The sequence below is a fragment of the Fundulus heteroclitus genome, chromosome 22 (genome assembly GCF_011125445.2).
Source record: "Fundulus heteroclitus isolate FHET01 chromosome 22, MU-UCD_Fhet_4.1, whole genome shotgun sequence".
Classification (NCBI taxonomy): domain Eukaryota; kingdom Metazoa; phylum Chordata; class Actinopteri; order Cyprinodontiformes; family Fundulidae; genus Fundulus; species Fundulus heteroclitus.
Genome location: NC_046382.1, coordinates 31800737 through 31819544, shown reverse-complemented (window position 1 = coordinate 31819544; position 18808 = coordinate 31800737). Strand labels below are relative to the sequence as shown.

The window sequence follows — 18808 nt, the reverse complement described above, 5'->3', positions numbered from 1 at the left end:
TGAGCCTGCAGAAAAATAAGACGTGGGGCATTGGCTGAGGTTGCTTAAAGGGCAAACATCATGTTTTACAGATAGAAAACCCTTTTTCACATTTATCACAAAAGAGCTTTCAAAGCCACACCTCTCCAAAACATAAAGACAGTATCTGGACGGACAAGAAGACTTTTCTAATGGGACAGCTTTTTGGAAACACAGTAAAAGGATGAAGTGAGCACTCTGGCCCTATATGAGAGTTAAGAGGCCAGACGTCAATCAATAACCGCTCTCTTCAAATGTTCCAGGCAATGTCCTCAGGATAAAAGTTTGACAGCGCTGTTACTGTAGTGAAGCTGAATTGCTTCAATTTGTTCTCCTCTTACAGCTTTGTATCTCCCGTTCAGCTAAAAAGCTCCCGCCTTCTGACCAGGCAGCAGTTGGAAGTAAGAAATTGCTCTTAATCTCGCCTACCTGCTTAAATAAAAGGTAAATAAAAAGAGTAAGAGTAAAGCGCAGGCTGCTTATGAGAAAAGAGGAGTTTCTGCTGCTTCCATTCACTGCTTTTGTGTTTCAGACGTCTGCCTGAAACTTCGTGCAGCAATAAGTTATTGTACATTTTAAATACATTGTAGTTTTTTAGGGCTCCAAGCTGCGGTTCCCGGACAATATTTCTCCTGACCCACTCCTCATTGATTGACCAATCATGTTGATTTGTTCATAGTCCACCATCATCTTAATCAAGCTAAAGACTCTGTTATTATTTCTTTCTACTTAGCATAAGGTTATTAGCCTCGTGAGACCATCCTGATCTCGCGAGCTTTCAAGGTTTCACTCGCAGATCAGTCTGGCTAAAGAAAATTTGGAGCCGTTCACCAAACGAACGTCCAATCAGCGTTGGCTTTGAGGCGGGTTGAGGTGTGACGCAACAGGAAGCGCGTCAGTTCAGTCTAAAGAACATGGCGGTTTCAGCCAATGAAACTAGCGTTAGCATGGCTATAGAGCAAGTTTTATCGGAATTACAGAGTATTTCTTTGCTGAGCTAACGAGCCTTTACCTGCAGCAGCAAGAGTAGCTTGGCTTGTGGTTGTGTTTTCGTCGTCGCTCGTAACAGAGCGACGACGAATCTGATTGGTTGATTTGGCCCGTCTATCACCAACATAGGCCAATCAGCTAACCAGTATTTTCGCCCCTTCCCAAAGTTAATTCAACGGAAGGTTTCCAGATGGATATGCGGAGCAAATCTATCTGGCGGAGTCAGGTAATAAGGTTATGCCCTGGTGCTGAAGTTTGGTGTCCCACGTCTTTACTCTTCAGCTTCATCAGCGGCTTTAGTGGCTGTTGTTTTTTTTTCATGTCTTTTCTCATATTTACAGTATTGCAAAGAAATTAAAACTATTATGAGCGACAAGCTGAAACGTTTAAAAGAAGAAAAAAAATTTAATGATCATTTATGTCCTTTAAAGGAATGTCACCACCTGGTGGGCTGTTGAGCTGCTGTCTGTAGACCAAAACATGATGTGAGCCGACTTTCTACCTCCACACCAGCTGCAACCCGCGCCTCCTTTCCCCTCCCGTCTCACCCGTCGGCTCCTATGCACATGTTTGCAAAGTATAAAAACACCACATCAATATTTTTTAGTTCTTTCTATCTAAAATAATAAAGTTTCGATTATTGCTCCTATATGTCATGTGTCCTTTAAATGGCCATTTCTACAGCTCTGTCGGTCTCCACAAAATATCACGTAATTGAATACAGCAGTGACCATATGCGATTTCTTTCTTAACTATGATATTTAACCACTATTTCTACATGCAACAATTTCTAATAGTCAAAAGCCTGAAAAGATTTTGCCCGTGGTCCAGTTTTAAAAGCTACCCTTTTGACAATTGAAAGTATAATCCAGGTCCTTTGTGATGCTAGCCTCGTGAGACCATCCTGATCTCGCGAGCTTTCAAGGTTTCACTCGCAGATCAGTCTGGCTACTTTCCGTTAAAGAAAATTTGGAGCCGTTCACCAAACGAACGTCCAATCAGCTTTGGCTTTGAGGCGGGTTGAGGTGTGACGCAACGAGAAGATCGACAGTTCAGTCTAAAGAACATGGCGGCTTCAGCCGATGAAACTAGCGTTAGCTTGGCTATCGAGCAAGTTTTATCGGAATTACAGAGTATTTCTTTGCTGAGCTAACGAGCCTTTACCTGCAGCAGCAAGAGTAGCTTGGCTTGTGGTTGTGTTTTTGTCGTCGCTCGTAACAGAGCGACGACGAATCTGATTGGTTTATTTGGCCCGTCTATCATCAACATAGGCCAATCAGCTAACCAGTATTTTCACCCCTTCCCAAAATTACTTCAACGGAAGGTTTCCAGATGGATATGCGGAGCAAATCTATCTGGCGGAGTCAGGTTATTGTGATGCTGCTCCCACAACTGAGGATTTCTGAGAACCAGCTGCAGTCCTACAGGTCAGTGCTCCTCCTCTACTTGTCTTCATCAAGGTCATTAGTTGCCATCAGTGTGACAGCCACTCATGCTCCGTACTGAAGTTGCCATTTCTATGGATTGCATCCCGTAAACTGAAGTAAGGGTAAAGATTTGTACTGTTGGGATCTTTAGCAGCTTTTATTAAAGCAGATCCATCCACGTTCCTCATGCTGGGCTGTTATTATAAAGTTGTTATTCAGCTGTCTATCGGTAAACGAGATCTTCTGACTGGAAGTGACAGAAATTAATCTGAAGCTCGGTGTGAGGAACCGTCTACTAGTAATGTTTCCGACCGGCGTGGGCTCTCTGCCGTCGCTCTCATGAACATGAATGCCTGATTTCATGGGGATGACAGGACTGGTGGAAGATTTTGGTGCCCCACAGATACTGAACTTATCCCGAACCTAAGCAGGCTGCCAGCCATGAATCCCCGAACGCATGCAAATGCACAGCCACCACTCGTTTCTATTTGGCATGAGCGGGGACAGAAGTTATGCTGGGCGCTTTGCAGGACGGCCTCTGGGATGTGTGAACACAACAAAGGGAGATACGAGGCCGGATGGAAACGACAAAGGAAGGAAAGAAAGTAAAGAAAAAGACTGGAGCAAACAAACAAACCAAACTTGGTAAAGCCCTCTGCTGGGCTGGGGCCGGGACTGGAGCGAATGTGTGCGCACACGCGAGGCGATGTGAACAGAGTGCTGGGGATTAGGACGGATCCTGAGCTGTCCAACTCACAGCTGGCTGATGATCCAATCCTGGAGCACAGCGCGGCGCACCAGCCGCCGTGGGACCCCCGGCGTGCGTGCCTGCATCTGCGGGTGTGTGGAGCCTATATTAACGTGTACAGGCATGTGGGTTCAGCTGATGTGCGTGTTTACACAACATGTACATTAAATGGGAAAGGTAGGGCCATTAAAATTCTGTGCGTTTGTCCGCTAGTTGAAGGCGAGCTATGATCGTTTACGAACGGAGAACAGCAGGAAACGGGGGGGGGGGGGGGGGGCAACAAGTTGCAAAAAGATAATCAAAGTGCTGGGTTTGAACTCAAAGGCTGATTATACATATAGCCTCCAGTGTGGCTACTGTGGATCTTACACTCCTGTTAGAATCCACACACACATCCTTTGTAGTTAGCAACAACAAGGCATGACTATGAATGATGTGTACGTAGCTCCACAAAGCTTTGTATAGACAGAAAAGAGAAAGAACTGTGACAATTTAAGCTTATTTACACAGCTTTGGTGGCCAGCAAATGTATGGCTGTATGGTTTAAGGTTGATTCCCTGCTGTAAGGTGACCCTCCACCTCAGTCTAAAGTCCCTTCCTGTTTCTAACAGGGCTTCTGCCAGGGTTACCCTGTATTTAGCTCCATTCATTTAGCTCTAACCCTGCTGAAGAACAGCGTCCCCACAGCATGATGCCGCCACCGCCATGTTCCACCGTGCGGAGAGAAGAGTCATCGCTCATGTGCACTGTACGTTTTCCTCCACACATAACAGTTTGCATGTGGGCCAAAAGTTGATCTTAGGTCCCAGCTAACCATCAAGTTCCTCCGCATCCTTTTTGTGGATGACTGCTGACAGGACTGCTGATGGTTAAGGCCAGATTTGGGGAGTCCATTACTGATAACCTGAGTGGTGCATCTCAACCCCTGAGGCCTTGGCAGAACATCTTTGCCTATACAGAGAATAAATTACACACTGGTGGACTCTGTTTCCTAAGTAAGGCTGCAGCTATCGATTATTTTAGTAATCAATTAATCTATTGGTTATTGTTTGCTGTTAATAAGTAAGAGATACTCTTTGTAGATTAGCTCAATAAACAAGTGTCTTAAACTAAAAAGCAAATGTTTATTACAAGTTGTAAATACATTGTTAATGGCATAAACATAATAAAGACATTAGTTTAATGCTGACCATATGGTAATGTAATGATTAGGGTCTCTATCTATCTATCTATCTATCTATCTATCTATCTATCTATCTATCTATCTATCTATCTATCTATCTATCTATCCCTGCTTCGTAGAACAGTAGACAACATAACCAGGACTGCAAATATAATTTTTCTAATTGTTTAATCAGTGTACTATTTTTTGATTAACAGATGAATGATCAAACAGCAAAAAAGGTCCTTTTTTACAGAGCTGGAACCAGGTGAAGCCTAAAATTACACCACCTGAGGAGTTCTGGATAGAGCATATTTACAGACAAAGAAGGATTTTCTTCTTAAATCCAAAATGTATATATTTTTTGTACAGTCCTGGCTTATTTACTGCTCTGAGTGGGTTGTTCTTTCAGCAAATTACATATTTTACACTCTGTAGACTCCACTTAACAATCTGATTCGATTACTAAATTAGCTGACTATTATTTTAATGATTGATTAATCCAGATTAATCTGATTAATTGTTTCAGCCCTGTTACTAAGTGACCTCTCAACGGCTTCTTTGTGTTGGTTTATCATATCTTTTGATATAAACAAACCCCATCAAAGTGTATTGTTGTAATGAGGTAACATGAAAAGGTTTAAGACATTATATGAACATGTTTTATAAGGCACTGTACACGGCATCTGTGTGTCACCTGTCTTTAAAACCGACTCTCTGATCTGGGCCCTAGATTCACACATTAATGACTCACACTTGATCTTAAGAGTGACCCGGGTTGTGGCGCCGCTTTCCAAAACTGCAGCCTCCCTGGAGGCTCTAGAAGTACAAGGTGTTCAGAGCGCCGACGGAGCAGATGGATGAGCCTGTGGCTGGATCAGAAACGGGCGCATAGCTGCACTTCGACTCAGACGGCAGCGAACCCACACACACACACACACACAAGTGTGTGTGTGTGTGTGTGTGTGTGGGTTACTGGTTTGGGTTGGTATCACCATAGATAAGCTAGCAGGACCCTTTCAGATTGAAGAGAAATAAATCGACTCCCGAACCTATTGGCAGCTTTTCTGCAACCAGTGGGGCAGGAAATTGTCTACAACTTTCCAGAGCGCCATGATTTTTATCCCAAAAGGTGATCCATTGTAGATCCATGGAGCAAAAATTGATTCTCGATATCTTTAGGCTGAATGCCGATGTACAATATTTATGTCAATAGCTTTTCTTTTCATAAACTATAAAAAGCATCTCTGACTTGAAGCTTTATTCCAAATGTCTCACAGGCACATTTTTTAACAAACAGCTATAGATAAATATGAGAAACAGCAAAAGAAATAGCTCACTGGAATACATAAAAATATAATTAGCAACATAGACCATCTCGATATGAACGATATAGTCTCGTCGTGTTTCTGTTTTTAAAAAAACCTCGATAAATTGCCCAGTCCTAACCCATTATGGAAGAACTCCAGTGCACGGCCGGCCAGGAAAGGCTTTAAAGATAAAACAATATTTCTCACCTGACTGAAACCCTGTTAAAAACTTGTAGACCCGTCTGAAAACAGGAGATATAAGGTGAAGGAAAACAGTGTCTCTAAACACCGCCCGGGAGCCTTAGGCTTCGTCAACCCATCAAGAAACTGAGACTCCATCAATAGATGGATTTTAAATATTTTAGAAAAGAAGGCTATGTTGGTGACATTCATGTTATTTAGTAGCATAATAACTATTAATAACGCTATTTATTGACCTCAAAAGTGCAACTTGCCTAATAATTGAGCACACGTTAAATAGATATAAGGAGTAATGTAAAGCTCTCAGGACCCAGCATGCAGCTAAATTAATTTAATGTAGGATTCCAGCCTTGTTTTGTCTTTTTCGTCTCCATAGTTTCCAAAAATACTTTACTATAGAGAAAAAGTTTATGTGTACAAAACGGAAGATAAGAAAGGCAACCAATGGTAGCTCAGCCCAGCTATGTTAGGATATTTGATGGAAGCGATTTCCATCTTTTACGTTTTGCGACAATGTCTTTCGAAAGGCATGAATATTAAACTGTTACAACAGAAATACTTCAACATGAACTGCAATTAGAAGTGGCCTTTGCTTATAGTGACCAAAATTGAATGTTAATGGCTACATACTAGGCCAAGTCAACAGCTGTCAAGCATTTAATACGCGTCAGAGGGCAGATGAAACCATAAACCCTCTCATGCACGTACCGACACACGCGGAGTAAAGCGGTCCGGTACGGTGGCTCCTCCAACACGGGTCAAAGTCATTGTGTTTGCCACATTAATATGCACATCATTCTCCACAGCTGGTGGAGTGAAAAATAAAATAAAAAAATCACAAACCCACAGCAGCCCACCGTGAAGCCGAGCGAGTGGAGCCGACGGACAGACACACTCAGACGCAGGCTAGAGCAAGAGGCTAGAGCGACGGACGCTAACGCACAGGCGCGCGCAGATCGCACAAAACCAGCAGCCCATGCCCCCCCCGCGCCACGGGACGTTTCTGCCACATCTGTGCCCATCTCACACACATCGGCTGTGGGCGACGGGGGTGAGACAGGAGTCCTGAGTGGCTGGCGTGGTCTGGCAGGGTTTGGCAGGGAATGATGTGGGGAGTGGGCAGCAGCAGCCAACAGATGACAGGAACAAAAAAAGGGCAAGGCAAGGAAAGGAAACACGTGGAACATTGTGTTTAATAGCATGAATGATAGAACGACTCCTTTTATTTGTTATTAAGGAACGTAAGGGAGAAACTTCTAAAGATAAGAACCACTGAGCTGACAGAGGAAAATATAGACAGTCTTTCAGATAAATGTGTGGAGTAAACATTTAAAACAACATCAGAGGAATTCATGGGGGGATATGTGATAAACATAAAGAAAATAGAGGGAGAGAGAGAGAGAGAGAGAGAGAGCCGGTAGTGCCCGCAGTGAGGACGGGTGCAGAGCTCGGGCAGGTGGCACGGAGGCCAGGCTGTCCAGTGACCATCAGCCGCGCTGTTGTGTTTGTGTGTGTTGAGGCGTGTGTGCGCGCCAGGGATGGAAGAAAGGCTTAGGCGATATTTTGGCCGGGCTGGAGCTGCTGCTGGGCTGGGCACTGGCCTGGTGGCACGAAGCGGGCAGGCGTGCATGTGTGCGTGTGTGTGTGTGTGTGTGAGCGTGTTTATTGCGTTATGTTGTGGCATGCTTAACAGGATTAGAGGTGACCCAGTGAGGTCCAGTTGGTGCCGGGACCGCCACACAGCGGCGTGCATGCGCGTCTGTGTGTGTGCGGCTTGTATAATAGGATTAACTGTTACCTGGTGCGGTACAGTTGGTGTGCTGGTCTGAACTGGACTGGGCTGAGCTGAGCTGGGCAGGGGCTGGGCAGAGGGGAGTGCTGCGTGCCCATGAGTCTGTGTGTGTGTGTGTGTGTGTGTGTGTGTGTGAGTGTGGTGGCATGTATAATAGGATTAGGTCCTACCTGGTGAGGTGCAGTTGGTGCTGGGCATTTGCCAGCTGTTCTTCCAGGCTCAGGGCTTTGGTCTGCCATTGGCTCCCGACCCTTTGGGCCGCCTCCAGACGCTGCCGATGGCAAACCAGCTCTGAGCTCAGACTTTCCACTTCCTGTCCCACCGAGAAGGGGAGAAGAGACGTTAGCGGAGGAGAGGAAATCTTTCACAACATCCGTCTTCTGCCATCACACGTTTGCAACCATGAACCGTGATTACGATGTGGTGAAGACTTGATAAGCCTAGACAACAAACTGATGGGCTGCAATGCACATTTTTCCATGCAACACAAACAAAGCAACAAACGAGAGTTTTGCAAACTTTTTTGCCTCCAATCCCCAAAATACCAGAGGAAAAATTGTGATAAATAGGAGTAGGGCTGGGCCATAATTCAATAACAATATATATCGATTGATAGACATGTGGTTCAACAGGAAAAAAGGGGTCAACAAAGAGTTCAATAGATCAGTTTTCCTTTATTTCATATTCCAGCCTATCATGCAGGTTAATAATAAAGTCATTAAATCCTCCCAACCGATCAGGAACCCACCGTCACCAATCTTCAAAGAGTTCAGAGAGCACGTGCTCTTTTTCTCTTTTTTTAAGACAAAAAGTTGGTTTAATAAAGGGTTGAATTTAGTGCTCTTTATTTAAAAATAGGTCATTCAGTGGCAGCATTAAATGGACAAGGCTGCACTTAAAATATATGTTTCATATGTTTTCATAATTATCGATATCGATCAATATGGTTTCTATTTTATCACAGTTTTTATCTCTATCATCCAGCCCTAAATAGGAACATAGTAAAACAAACAAAAAACAACATCAGCTACCAACTTGTCTTCCTCTATAGGTACATAATAATAAAGTAAATTATCAGTGAAAGGTTAATTTCAATAATTCATTTCTGAAAGTGAAACTCCAGCTATAGGGATTCATTACATACAAGCATTTATTTCTGGTTATTTAGATGATTGTGGCTTACAGCTAATGAAAAAACAAAATTCAGTCTCCCAGTAAATATTAATATGAAAACAAAAAAAAAAGATTCTTATCACAGAAATGTTACGTTTACGTTAAGATCTACAGAATCATGGCCAAGACTTCCACCTTGAGGGCTACACCCTCCACATGGAGAGCAGGCGACAAAGCTGCTAAAGAAGCTGCTGTATCCAAGCCCGCTAATGGAAAGTTGTGTGGAAGGAAAACGCGTCGAAGGCAAAAGGTGCAGAAGCGAGAGGCACAGCTGCACCTTTGAGAGGATTGTGAAGCAACGCGTATTCAGGAGTTGGGTAGGGCTTCACAACATGCTGAGGGCAGCTGGAGTTGGCCCTTCAAGAGCCACAACACACAAACCTACTAATGACCCTGGCTAGCACCGCAGCACCTTTGTGTTAACGCACTCCTGAATTAGAGACAACATCATAAGTGCCTTACCTAGACTAAGGAGACAAGAGACCGAACTGTTACCAGTGCTCCAAAGTCCTCTTTTTAAGTGAAAGTACATTCTGCATCACATTTGGATATTAATGTCTGGAAGAAGAATTGAGAGGCAGAGGATCCAAGGTGTTGGAGGTCCAGAGTGAAGTTTCCAGTCATCTGCTGGTGTTGGTCCACTGGGGTTTATCAAGGCAAGTGTAAAAAGCTGTCTACCAGAATACTTCATGATTCCCTCTGCTGACGAGCTTCATGGAGATCCTCATTTCCTTTCCAGCAGGAGGTGGTACCTGCTCACACTGCCAAAGCTACCAGCACCTGCTTTAACCTAGTGAGACCCAATCGTTTTAGTCTCAACAGGCTTTTTGATGCCTGAAAATTATCCGTTTCTCTCCAAACATTTATTTTCCTTTCTCCTGACAGATCTGTAAATCGGTTTGACAATTGATCAAGCATTGACGCTTGAAGAGAAACAGATATTTTTCAGCCTTTTTTAAGTTTCTAACAGCCTATGTTTGGACTACAGTTCCTGGGTCCTAACAGGTTAAAGGTCGTGGTATCACTGCGTTTGACTTAGCAACAAACCAGCCTGACCTGAAGCCTATGCATGTTAGCAAGGGGAAGACATGAGACCGGATCAACAATGCAGACGAGCCGAAGGCCTCTAATTAAGTAACACGGGCTTCCTAGACACCTTTTTAAATTAAATTACTGATATTAGTGTACTTTTTCCTCGTAGTCTGTTGTTTTCAGATGAACCTCTAATTTTAAAGCAAAAACATATTCAGTTTCGACGTAATCTTTTCTGTGGTTGTTTAGTTTTATATGCTATTCTCCCGAAGAGCTTTAATAAAACAATGGTAAGTTAAAAATGGTCAATTATTCTAATTTATCTATTGCTAAGGTAAAATTAAAGCGCCACGATGTAAAACGGTAAATTTTGAGGCTGGAGGAAGACATACCTGTGCAGCTTTTTCCTTCTCCCTGCTTGTCCTGGCCTTTAGCTCCCTGAGTTCCCTTTCCGCCTCCTCTTTTTTCAGGTTGGCATTGCTGAGCTGATATCGTAGATCCATACAAACCTGAAGAAAAAAGAATATATAAAGATCAACTAGTATTTACAACACAGCCTTAGATTTATAATTAGCTGGTTTCAAACTACCTTGCAACACCCCTGCCTTGAATAAGCTCTGACTGGATCACTAAACCTTGACATCTAACTTAAAGAAAAACACTCTTTGATCTATATGTGGTGTGTTTCTCTCTTCCTATAAAGACCACACCGATGCCCCAATAACATACCTAAAAAGAAACAGGTCTAACCTGGAAATGGTTAAATTCTTCACCGTCCTCAGAAAGCAAATAACAAAACAGATGTCCTGCTGCCATCTACTGGAAATAAAGGACCATTACAAGTCAATGGTGCAGGATTCATCTGAGTGTAAAGACAGCCTGTCCCTGATGATTACACAATACAGCCATCTCTTGTTGTAGGAATGGGACTAGCGGCCTTTCATCATTTCCCCCGTGTTGTGCCTCAGCTAAAGATGTCTGACCCGGTTCTACGTTCCATGTCGATCCAAACTCCCTGATGCTAACTACAAAAGCTGTAATAAAATGTGAACAAGTTGTGATCAAGTTTTTCTCCCGCAGACAAGTCAGTGCAACCTTGGTGTTGTCTTGTTCCCGATTGGTCAGTTTGCTGAGCGTGTCCTCCAGCTGATTGGTCAGTGAACTCCGGTCCCGGTGAGCTCGGTCCAGCTGTCCTTCCAGCTCGGCTACGCGCTGAGACAGGTTGGACGCCTGCAACAAAAACATTGCTTTTAAAGGACGTTTCGTTGAGAAAACAAGTATGATTATCGAAACCTGAGTCTCCATTTATGAACCGTTACTTTAGTCACAATTCTAAAATAACATTATTACACCCCTTAATCTTGGACAATGACAAGAAAACAATGTTAGTATTCCACTTATTAGGACACTAACTAAGATGATCCAATTCACTTCATTTCACCTCAGCCCACATGATCATTTTATTCATCAGTCCGACAATAAAATCATGTACGACTAAACCTGTCAGAGAAACCAGAACTGAAGTTTGCATCAACACAATAACAAAGCTCAAACCTGCTCTCTGAGGCACATATAGTGCCTAGCAAAAATACTAAACCCTGTTTTTACAGGTTGTCACATAACTACACACCACAATGGACTTCACAAGAGAAATAATAAACCCCGACAGTGAGATGCATTCATATCCAAGTCAATGTCTTGTCGAACCACCTCTTGCCACCAGCTCTGAAATTTTTGCCCATTCTTCGTCGCCAACCAGCTCCAGCTCAGTCGGACTGGACAGAGAGCATCTAAGCAAGTTTTCAGGGGATGCTGCAGATTGACAAATGGATTTAGGACTGGGTCCTTCCAACACGTGACAAGGCTTTGCTCTAAACCACTTTGGTGTAGCTCTGGTTCTGTTTTAAGTTGTTGTCCTGCTGGCAGGTCAGCCTCCGGCCCAGTCTAACGTCTTTAGTGGCTTCTAACAGGTTCTCTTGCGTGACTCTCCTGCCTGTAGCTCCAACCATCTTCCCGTCAGCTTTGTCAGGGATCATCAGGGATGTGTGACACCAGCTCCTCCGTGGACCTCTTTGCTGCTCTTCTGACGTTTCTGACAACAGCTTTAGTTGAACGGCCACGTTTTGGTAGGTTTGCAGTTTTTTTTTAGACAATGGATTTAACAGAGCTCTGCAAGAACCTGTTTTATAACCTAAATCTGCTTTAAGCTTCTCCACCACGTTCTGCCTGACCTGTCTGCTGTGTTTCTTGGTCCTAGAGTGGCTGCTTGTCAACCCATGTTCTTTAATAAACCTCTGAGGCCTTCACAGGACACCTAGACAAATACTGCCGTTAAATTACACACAGCAGGTTATTTACTAGTTGGGTTAACTAGTAAAGGGTTATTTAGAATATATCTAAGGGATACAATTAAAAAAGGCTGAATTAAAAAAAATCACGTCATACTTTTCAGACATTAAACAAATTTAAAAGGCATCTATCATTTTTCCCCATGTTTATTTAATTCTTTACAATCTATGAAATAGGTAAAATACAATGACCTATGTAAGTAAGATTTACCATTTGTGCTAGCTCTTCTTTGTGTTTGCGTGCCTCGGCCCGGCCCTCCTCTCGGGCCTCGGCCATCTTGGCCTGCGTTGCATGTGCTTCTCTGTCCAGCTGTTCCCTCTGTCGTACCAGCTCTCTGGATAACTGCTCACACCGCACCTCCACCTACTCACGTACAAATGGACGAAGAGAGAGTTGATCAGATAACAGCAGATAACTTAGGAGCAGCGTTTTACAGTCAATAAATCCACCTGAGAAGGTACGTGTGTAAGGCACGTACCCTTGTTTTTTGCAGATTTGCTTCTTCTGCCATCTCCACAGCCTGTTTGACCTGGAGACAAGCCGACCACTCCCTCTGTTGGGCCTCTTGTTGACTAGCCCGCACCGCACGCAGAGCTGCCAGCACTTCGTCCCGTTCCCTGAGATATAAAACATAAGAACATAAATAAGAGGAGCACGGTCGGTCTGTTGTCGTGTTGCCGGTCTGGTTTTGCTGACTGATGACAGGACGGGCCACGTACTTTGTGAGCCTGTCGATAGCCTGCACATGCAGACTTGCATGAGTTCCAGCCAACACGGCTTCATGCTGCGCACACCGCAGACACAACCCGGCCACGCAGGGGGCCCCGTCCGCCCTGGCTGCTTCTGCAGCCTGCTTCTCTTTGTGCCTGAGACGAACCTTCACCTCCTCACACTCCTTCTGACTCCCTGAGAGATCCTTCCTGTCAACAGAAGCGAAAAACCCTATAACAAACTCAAAAGGAACGGGCAGACTGGGGCGACAAAGGTAGGCAGCGTATCGATGTGAAAAGACCGTGTGTGGGCTTCATGATGAATAAGACTGACCTGAGAGAGATGACCTGAGCTTCCAAGCTTTCAATCTGGGCCTGGTGGATCACTTTGAGCTGCTCCTTTATCAGTGAGTGATGAGACAGAAAGTATTTATTTAGATAGATAGATAGATAGATAGATAGATAGATAGATAGATAGATAGATAGATAGATAGATAGATAGATAGATAGATAGATAGATAGATAGATAGATAGATAGATAGATAGATAGATAGATAGATAGATAGATAGATAGATAGATAGATAGATAGATAGATAGATAGATAGATAGATAGATAGATAGATAGATAGATAGATAGATAGATAGATAGATAGATAGATATCAACATCACAGACATAAAACATTTGTAAAAAATAATTATTGTGACTCCAACATGACTGAAAAGAAGACTCCATGAAATAATCTACAACATTTAGGTTTCTGAAGACAAATGATGTAAGGCATTGCTGACTCGTTTTGGTCTCATGTACAGCACTGTGAAAAACGATTTGCCCCCTTTCAGATCCCTTCTGTTTTCGCTTTTATGTGTCACACTTAAGCATTTTAGATCATCGAACAAATTTCATCATCAGACAAAGACAACCTGAGCAACTAAATAGCTGCTTTTGAGTGGGGAGTTGATTTAATAGGAAAAAGGGTTATCCAAACCCAACAGGCTCTAAAAAAAAAGAAAAAGAAAATTATTAACACATCACCTTTTTTAGAATGCAGAGTTTCATTTTTTACCTTATTACTACCAGATCCAAAGAACTGAGAACTCAATTAAGTACAACCTTTCCGACAACATGAAGTAGGCTAAAAGATTTTAAGAAGCAAAACTCATCACAGAGGTCACTCCATGAGCCAGAATAACACCTAAAGCTCTGCAGGCTTAGAGTTAGAGTAACGTTAGAGTTCAAGATTCAACAAGAGACTGAGGTGGGGGGGCGGCATCCACTGGAGAGTTTTAAGTTGACCAGAAAAGATACAAAAGTAGATTTTGAGATTGTTATGTGAATTTGCATTTAGTTTTGTTTATTCGATCTTGAACACAAAAAAATGCTAGAATCAAGCATCAGTCAACAGTCCATCAAAGTTCGTTAAATTCATCGATTCATAGCACACCAGCAACTTCACAGCTGAAATTTAAAAAAAAAAAAATTTAAATCTGCACTTAAATTCAAGTAAGATGCTGTGGAATGACGTGTGTGTCAGTCGTTTATGCAAGGAAACTGTTTAATGTAGCAGAAATGAAATAATCTTGAAAAGAAAGGTGACAAAAATCAAAAACAGAAGAGATATGCAAGGGAGTAAATGCCTTGTTTGTGCACATTTCATGGTTCATGTGCCCTGCTTTATGCTGTGGTTGATGCTGTGCTTCCCCTCACTATGTGAAAAAGGCTGGTAGCATATCGCGGTGTACGTGTACGGTTTAACGGATACAGGAAAACAGAACAGCAAACTTTCTTCATGCGTACCAGGTCATTTTTCCATGTGCCGTGCTCCGTTTTTGAGGCTATCAAGATGTTGTTGTCCACCTGAAGAAGCCAGCCGGAAATACGGTGAGCTAGCGCAGTAACACTTGCAGGTCACAGCATATACGCTTTTAAATTATCATGAGGCTGATCACCATAGAGTCACGGATTGGGTCGTCTCTCGGAGACGGATCCAAGACCCTGGACTTGAGCTCAGACTGCAGCTTCTCATTTTCCACCACCACCACTCGGATCCGCTGCTTCAGTCCCTGCAACTCCTCCTGAAACAAAACGTGCACAGGAAACTGGTTAAATTTACAGAAATTAAAGTTAAAATAATATACATTATACACATACTGTGATAAGTAGCCTTATCACTACTTACTGGCAGCAAGTCACACAATGTTATTGCAGTAGCCCAATCTCAAACAGAAATAATTGTTTTATGTGCCAATGCTGTCCTTCAGGAGAAGGGTGGCTGTATAAAGAATTACCGGCAAGGGTGTCGATATTTGTGCCACCCGCGATTTTCTAAAGAATGAAATATATCAATTAAGACAATTTTTTGTAAACTTCTTTTTTTTCTCCACTAAAAAAAAGAAACTTACTCAAATTAGAGGTTGGATTTTTGTAATATTTTAAGTGTGAGATTATTCTACTGCAATAAGAGATTTTTTTTTGTTTACATCCGTCATTATTGGGGGTGCCAATGAATGTAAAGGGTCCTTTATGTTTGCAATCCAAATTTCTGAGCACAAACCTTGCAGAACTTTACTTCGGCTTCTAGGTGCTGGATGTAGTCAGACTGGTCATAATTCATTGGTACCAAGTCCTGAAAGGCAGGTAAACTGTACCTGCCTTCCTGCTGCACTCTCTGATGGGCAAAACAGCAAAGTACTGACATTATCAATAAGCCTGGATGGTTTTAACCATATAAAGAGAAATTAAGAAAGCATTGTATAAATACTTTAGAAGAGGTTTATATCTATTTGATGCTACACGTCTACCTTGGATGGAGAGCGCTTCTCTGAAGGAGATGGCGAGGGGGGGATTTCCCTGCATTGCTTCAAAAGGAGGCTCTTCAGCTGGTTAACTGCGCACACAGGAAACAAGACAAAGATCGCATCACCGTTCTGATGACATGATAACGAGCTTGCATATTCTGAAGTGGTGCGCCACAAGGACAGTGTCTCCGACAGACAGTGGATGCACAGGGAGAACGTGACTCGCCTGCTTCACTCTGCGACTTGTGACTCCACGCTGGCCTGTTCTCTTCAGTCGCTGCTGTGAAGAAGTTGCCTTCAGCGGCTCGGACACCCTGCCTCTCAGGGTCCCGCTGCTCCAGGGCGCTGCTCAGACGTCGGATGCTCGGGTTGGCCCGTTCTGAAGTCAGTGCAGACACTGCAGTGAAACGTCTCAGAGTGAAGCTGTCCCATTGTTTGTGATGGCGGCTGTGTGTTTATACCAGCAATAACACAATAACCAGATTTGTGTTCCTGCAGCTCATTTTTGGCAATGGAGCGGTTCATCCTATATTTTAACAAAGAGTAAAAATAACTTCTTGGCTATACAAGTTTTATTCTGGTTGTGTTCTATTTTTACGCTCACAAGCTATGACCACTTCCTAACCTGAACAGCAGGTGGAGCCAGATTTTCCCTTCGGTTACTGGGAAAGCTTAGGAGTAAAAAGCATTTTGTTTTTCTTAGTTAAAAAAGTTAATTAAAGATGTACTAGCCAAGTGACAAAGAAAATGGGATTGCACACTTATGGAAGTTACATTTTTGATTTAAATTTTTATGTTTCTAAGCTAGATGTAAATTTACACCAGTTATAAATACATAGTTATTACTTGAAAATAGTGGATGGAATGTGATTATACATATATATATATATATAAATAAAAATAATCAGGCGAGTCATATATATATATACTCAGATACAAGGTTTGTATCTGAATGTATCAGAGCTTACATGTAAGAACTTTTTTTGTACTTGTCTGAAACCTACATCACAAATTGTTTGTTACCTTTTTGTGCAACCTTGTTTGAGAATCTACGCAGACACAAGCTAAAGTCCTAACCTTGCAGATGTTTAAGTATGTAGATGGCTCCAAATTCAGGTTATGACATTTTACAGAATTATGAAAAGCACAGTAACAATCAATATATGTATCAATTTGCAAACCAATAGCTTACATGTGAAATTTCTTAGGTAATTATGAATTTTCTGACAAATATAATCTACAAAATAATGCTGTTTTATTTCTTTTTAATCAAAAACATTGAACTACGGGATTAAATACAATGTTCCACGTTTACTTGTGCAAAATATGAAGAGAAAATGTGTGAGACTTCAGAAATAGAGGAAAAAGCAAAAAATTCTGGATAGTTTGAAGGGCCAAAGTGCTACAACCCAGTAAATAAATACATGAATAAATAATAATTTACATTAGATTGGAAATGGTTGCTTTAAGTACATAAAATAAACCATAGTTATCAATATAGGTCAATAATTTCTTTAAACCAAAAAAATCATAACTTGAATATGGAAACAATAAAATGTGATTTGATATATCCAATAAAATTATTATTTGAGTGTTTGAATTTAAAACATCTTAATAATAAGGTATATTTGTGCTTATATATTCCATGTGTTCGTTTCCCGGTTTACTTAAATTATTGCAGATACAAAAGCTCTTGTTTCAAGACCTTGCATTTTTCTTAAAAGTGTTTGCTTTTGCAATGTGAAAAGTCTTAAATCAATAACTACCTTTGCAAGATCAGAAGCTAAACCATTTTACATTCTAGCAAAATGGATTTGACGTCTAACATTAAGAGATATTTCACTTTTATCTCGTTTGCTAGAGCCTAGAACTTTAACTCAGGTGTAATTTTCAAACACATCGCTGTATATTAAACTGTCATGAACTCAGCTGCAGCCCTTTGACACCTCTACATTTAGCTAAAGTGAGTTAGCAAACGCGGCTCTGTGACGCGTTAGCTTACGTCTCAGCTCCTGCTGCTGGGCGCCCAGCTGCTCTGCCTCCTCTTCATCTGAGTCAGACGGTTTCATTGAAATAAAACCTTCATTAAATCACTTTGAGACATTCAATAAGCCTGCTAGGCTACAAACAACAGCCCAACAACAGCCATCATGCCCAGCGCGTCACAACGGTAGTCAACGCTCACGACGGCGGTAGCGTTTGTTCATTTCACACTAGCTGTCTTTGTTTTCTTAGAAAAGCGGCATTCTCCTTTTGTATGAGCAACGACTTCACCGCCCCTCTCCGAATCACTACAGTGCGCTAAAGGTGAATAAATGAAGCATCCATGGACTGTGCAGCCGAGGTTACTGCTTCCGTAAACTCAAAGTAATGATGGGAGTTGTAGTATTGTCAGCTCTTTAAATTGGACGGATACTGTACACGAAAGAAATCTATACTTTTCCTGGTTTTAATGACAAAATTTGTGTTAAAATGAGCAATTTAAAATTAGATTTAAAAAATACGTTTGCACGATTTTGTGAACAGGTTTTCAACAATGACACCCTGCTATGATGGCTTCAAAACGGCATTGTTCCATAGAAAACATTTCCATGCCAGTGTTGAAAAATACTGCATGGAATACAGTATGATATATTTCACAATTAAACAGAAGTATTATTGTAGTTAAGTTTATGACAGGACGTGTGAAAAAAAGCATGAATATATTCTCTGGAGTGTTAGAGAATCCATGTCAATGTTAATGATCAACCCAAATTCTTCCGGACTTGGTATAGAAAAATGAGTATTACATATTATAGATGGTGCTCTTCCTCCTACAACCCAAAAACATTATGGGTGTGCGCCTGCGTGTGTGTCTTTATGTGATGGACCGGCAACCTGTCCAGGGGGAACCCTGCCTCTTCTCCTGGAGATGAGTTGATGCCTATCCTGGAGAGATAGGCATCACCTTGTTGTTGATGATGTCCCCCGGATTTGTTTCACCAGAAAACAAATGAAAATAAATTGAAATAAACATAAAAGACAGATAAAATACCCAAAATGTTCATACATTTTTGCAAGGTTACATATTAAAAAAAAAAAAAAAACTAATTTTAATT

At 42.0% G+C, this 18808-nt stretch overlaps 1 protein-coding gene across 3 annotated transcripts in view; it reads right to left on the bottom strand.

Moving 5' to 3' along the window:
- sdccag8 (SHH signaling and ciliogenesis regulator sdccag8) overlaps positions 1-17902 on the bottom strand; it is a 70247-nt gene extending 52345 nt beyond the window's left edge. The window contains exons 1-13 of one of the 3 annotated variants that reach the window (XM_021317740.2): positions 17713-17902; positions 15937-16107; positions 15714-15799; positions 15467-15580; positions 14862-14987; positions 14710-14769; positions 13247-13311; positions 12922-13122; positions 12681-12819; positions 12413-12565; positions 10949-11083; positions 10246-10362; positions 7819-7961 (exon numbers count right to left, since the gene is read on the bottom strand). In XM_021317740.2, the coding sequence (XP_021173415.2) occupies positions 7819-7961; positions 10246-10362; positions 10949-11083; positions 12413-12565; positions 12681-12819; positions 12922-13122; positions 13247-13311; positions 14710-14769; positions 14862-14987; positions 15467-15580; positions 15714-15799; positions 15937-16107; positions 17713-17779 (1577 nt within the window). In that variant the 5' untranslated portion in view covers positions 17780-17902. The remainder of the gene's footprint in view (positions 1-7818; positions 7962-10245; positions 10363-10948; positions 11084-12412; positions 12566-12680; positions 12820-12921; positions 13123-13246; positions 13312-14709; positions 14770-14861; positions 14988-15466; positions 15581-15713; positions 15800-15936; positions 16108-17712) is intronic. The other 2 variants (XM_021317739.2, XM_012864980.3) reach the window with 2 other exon arrangements.
- Positions 17903-18808: the final 906 nt, after the last annotated feature.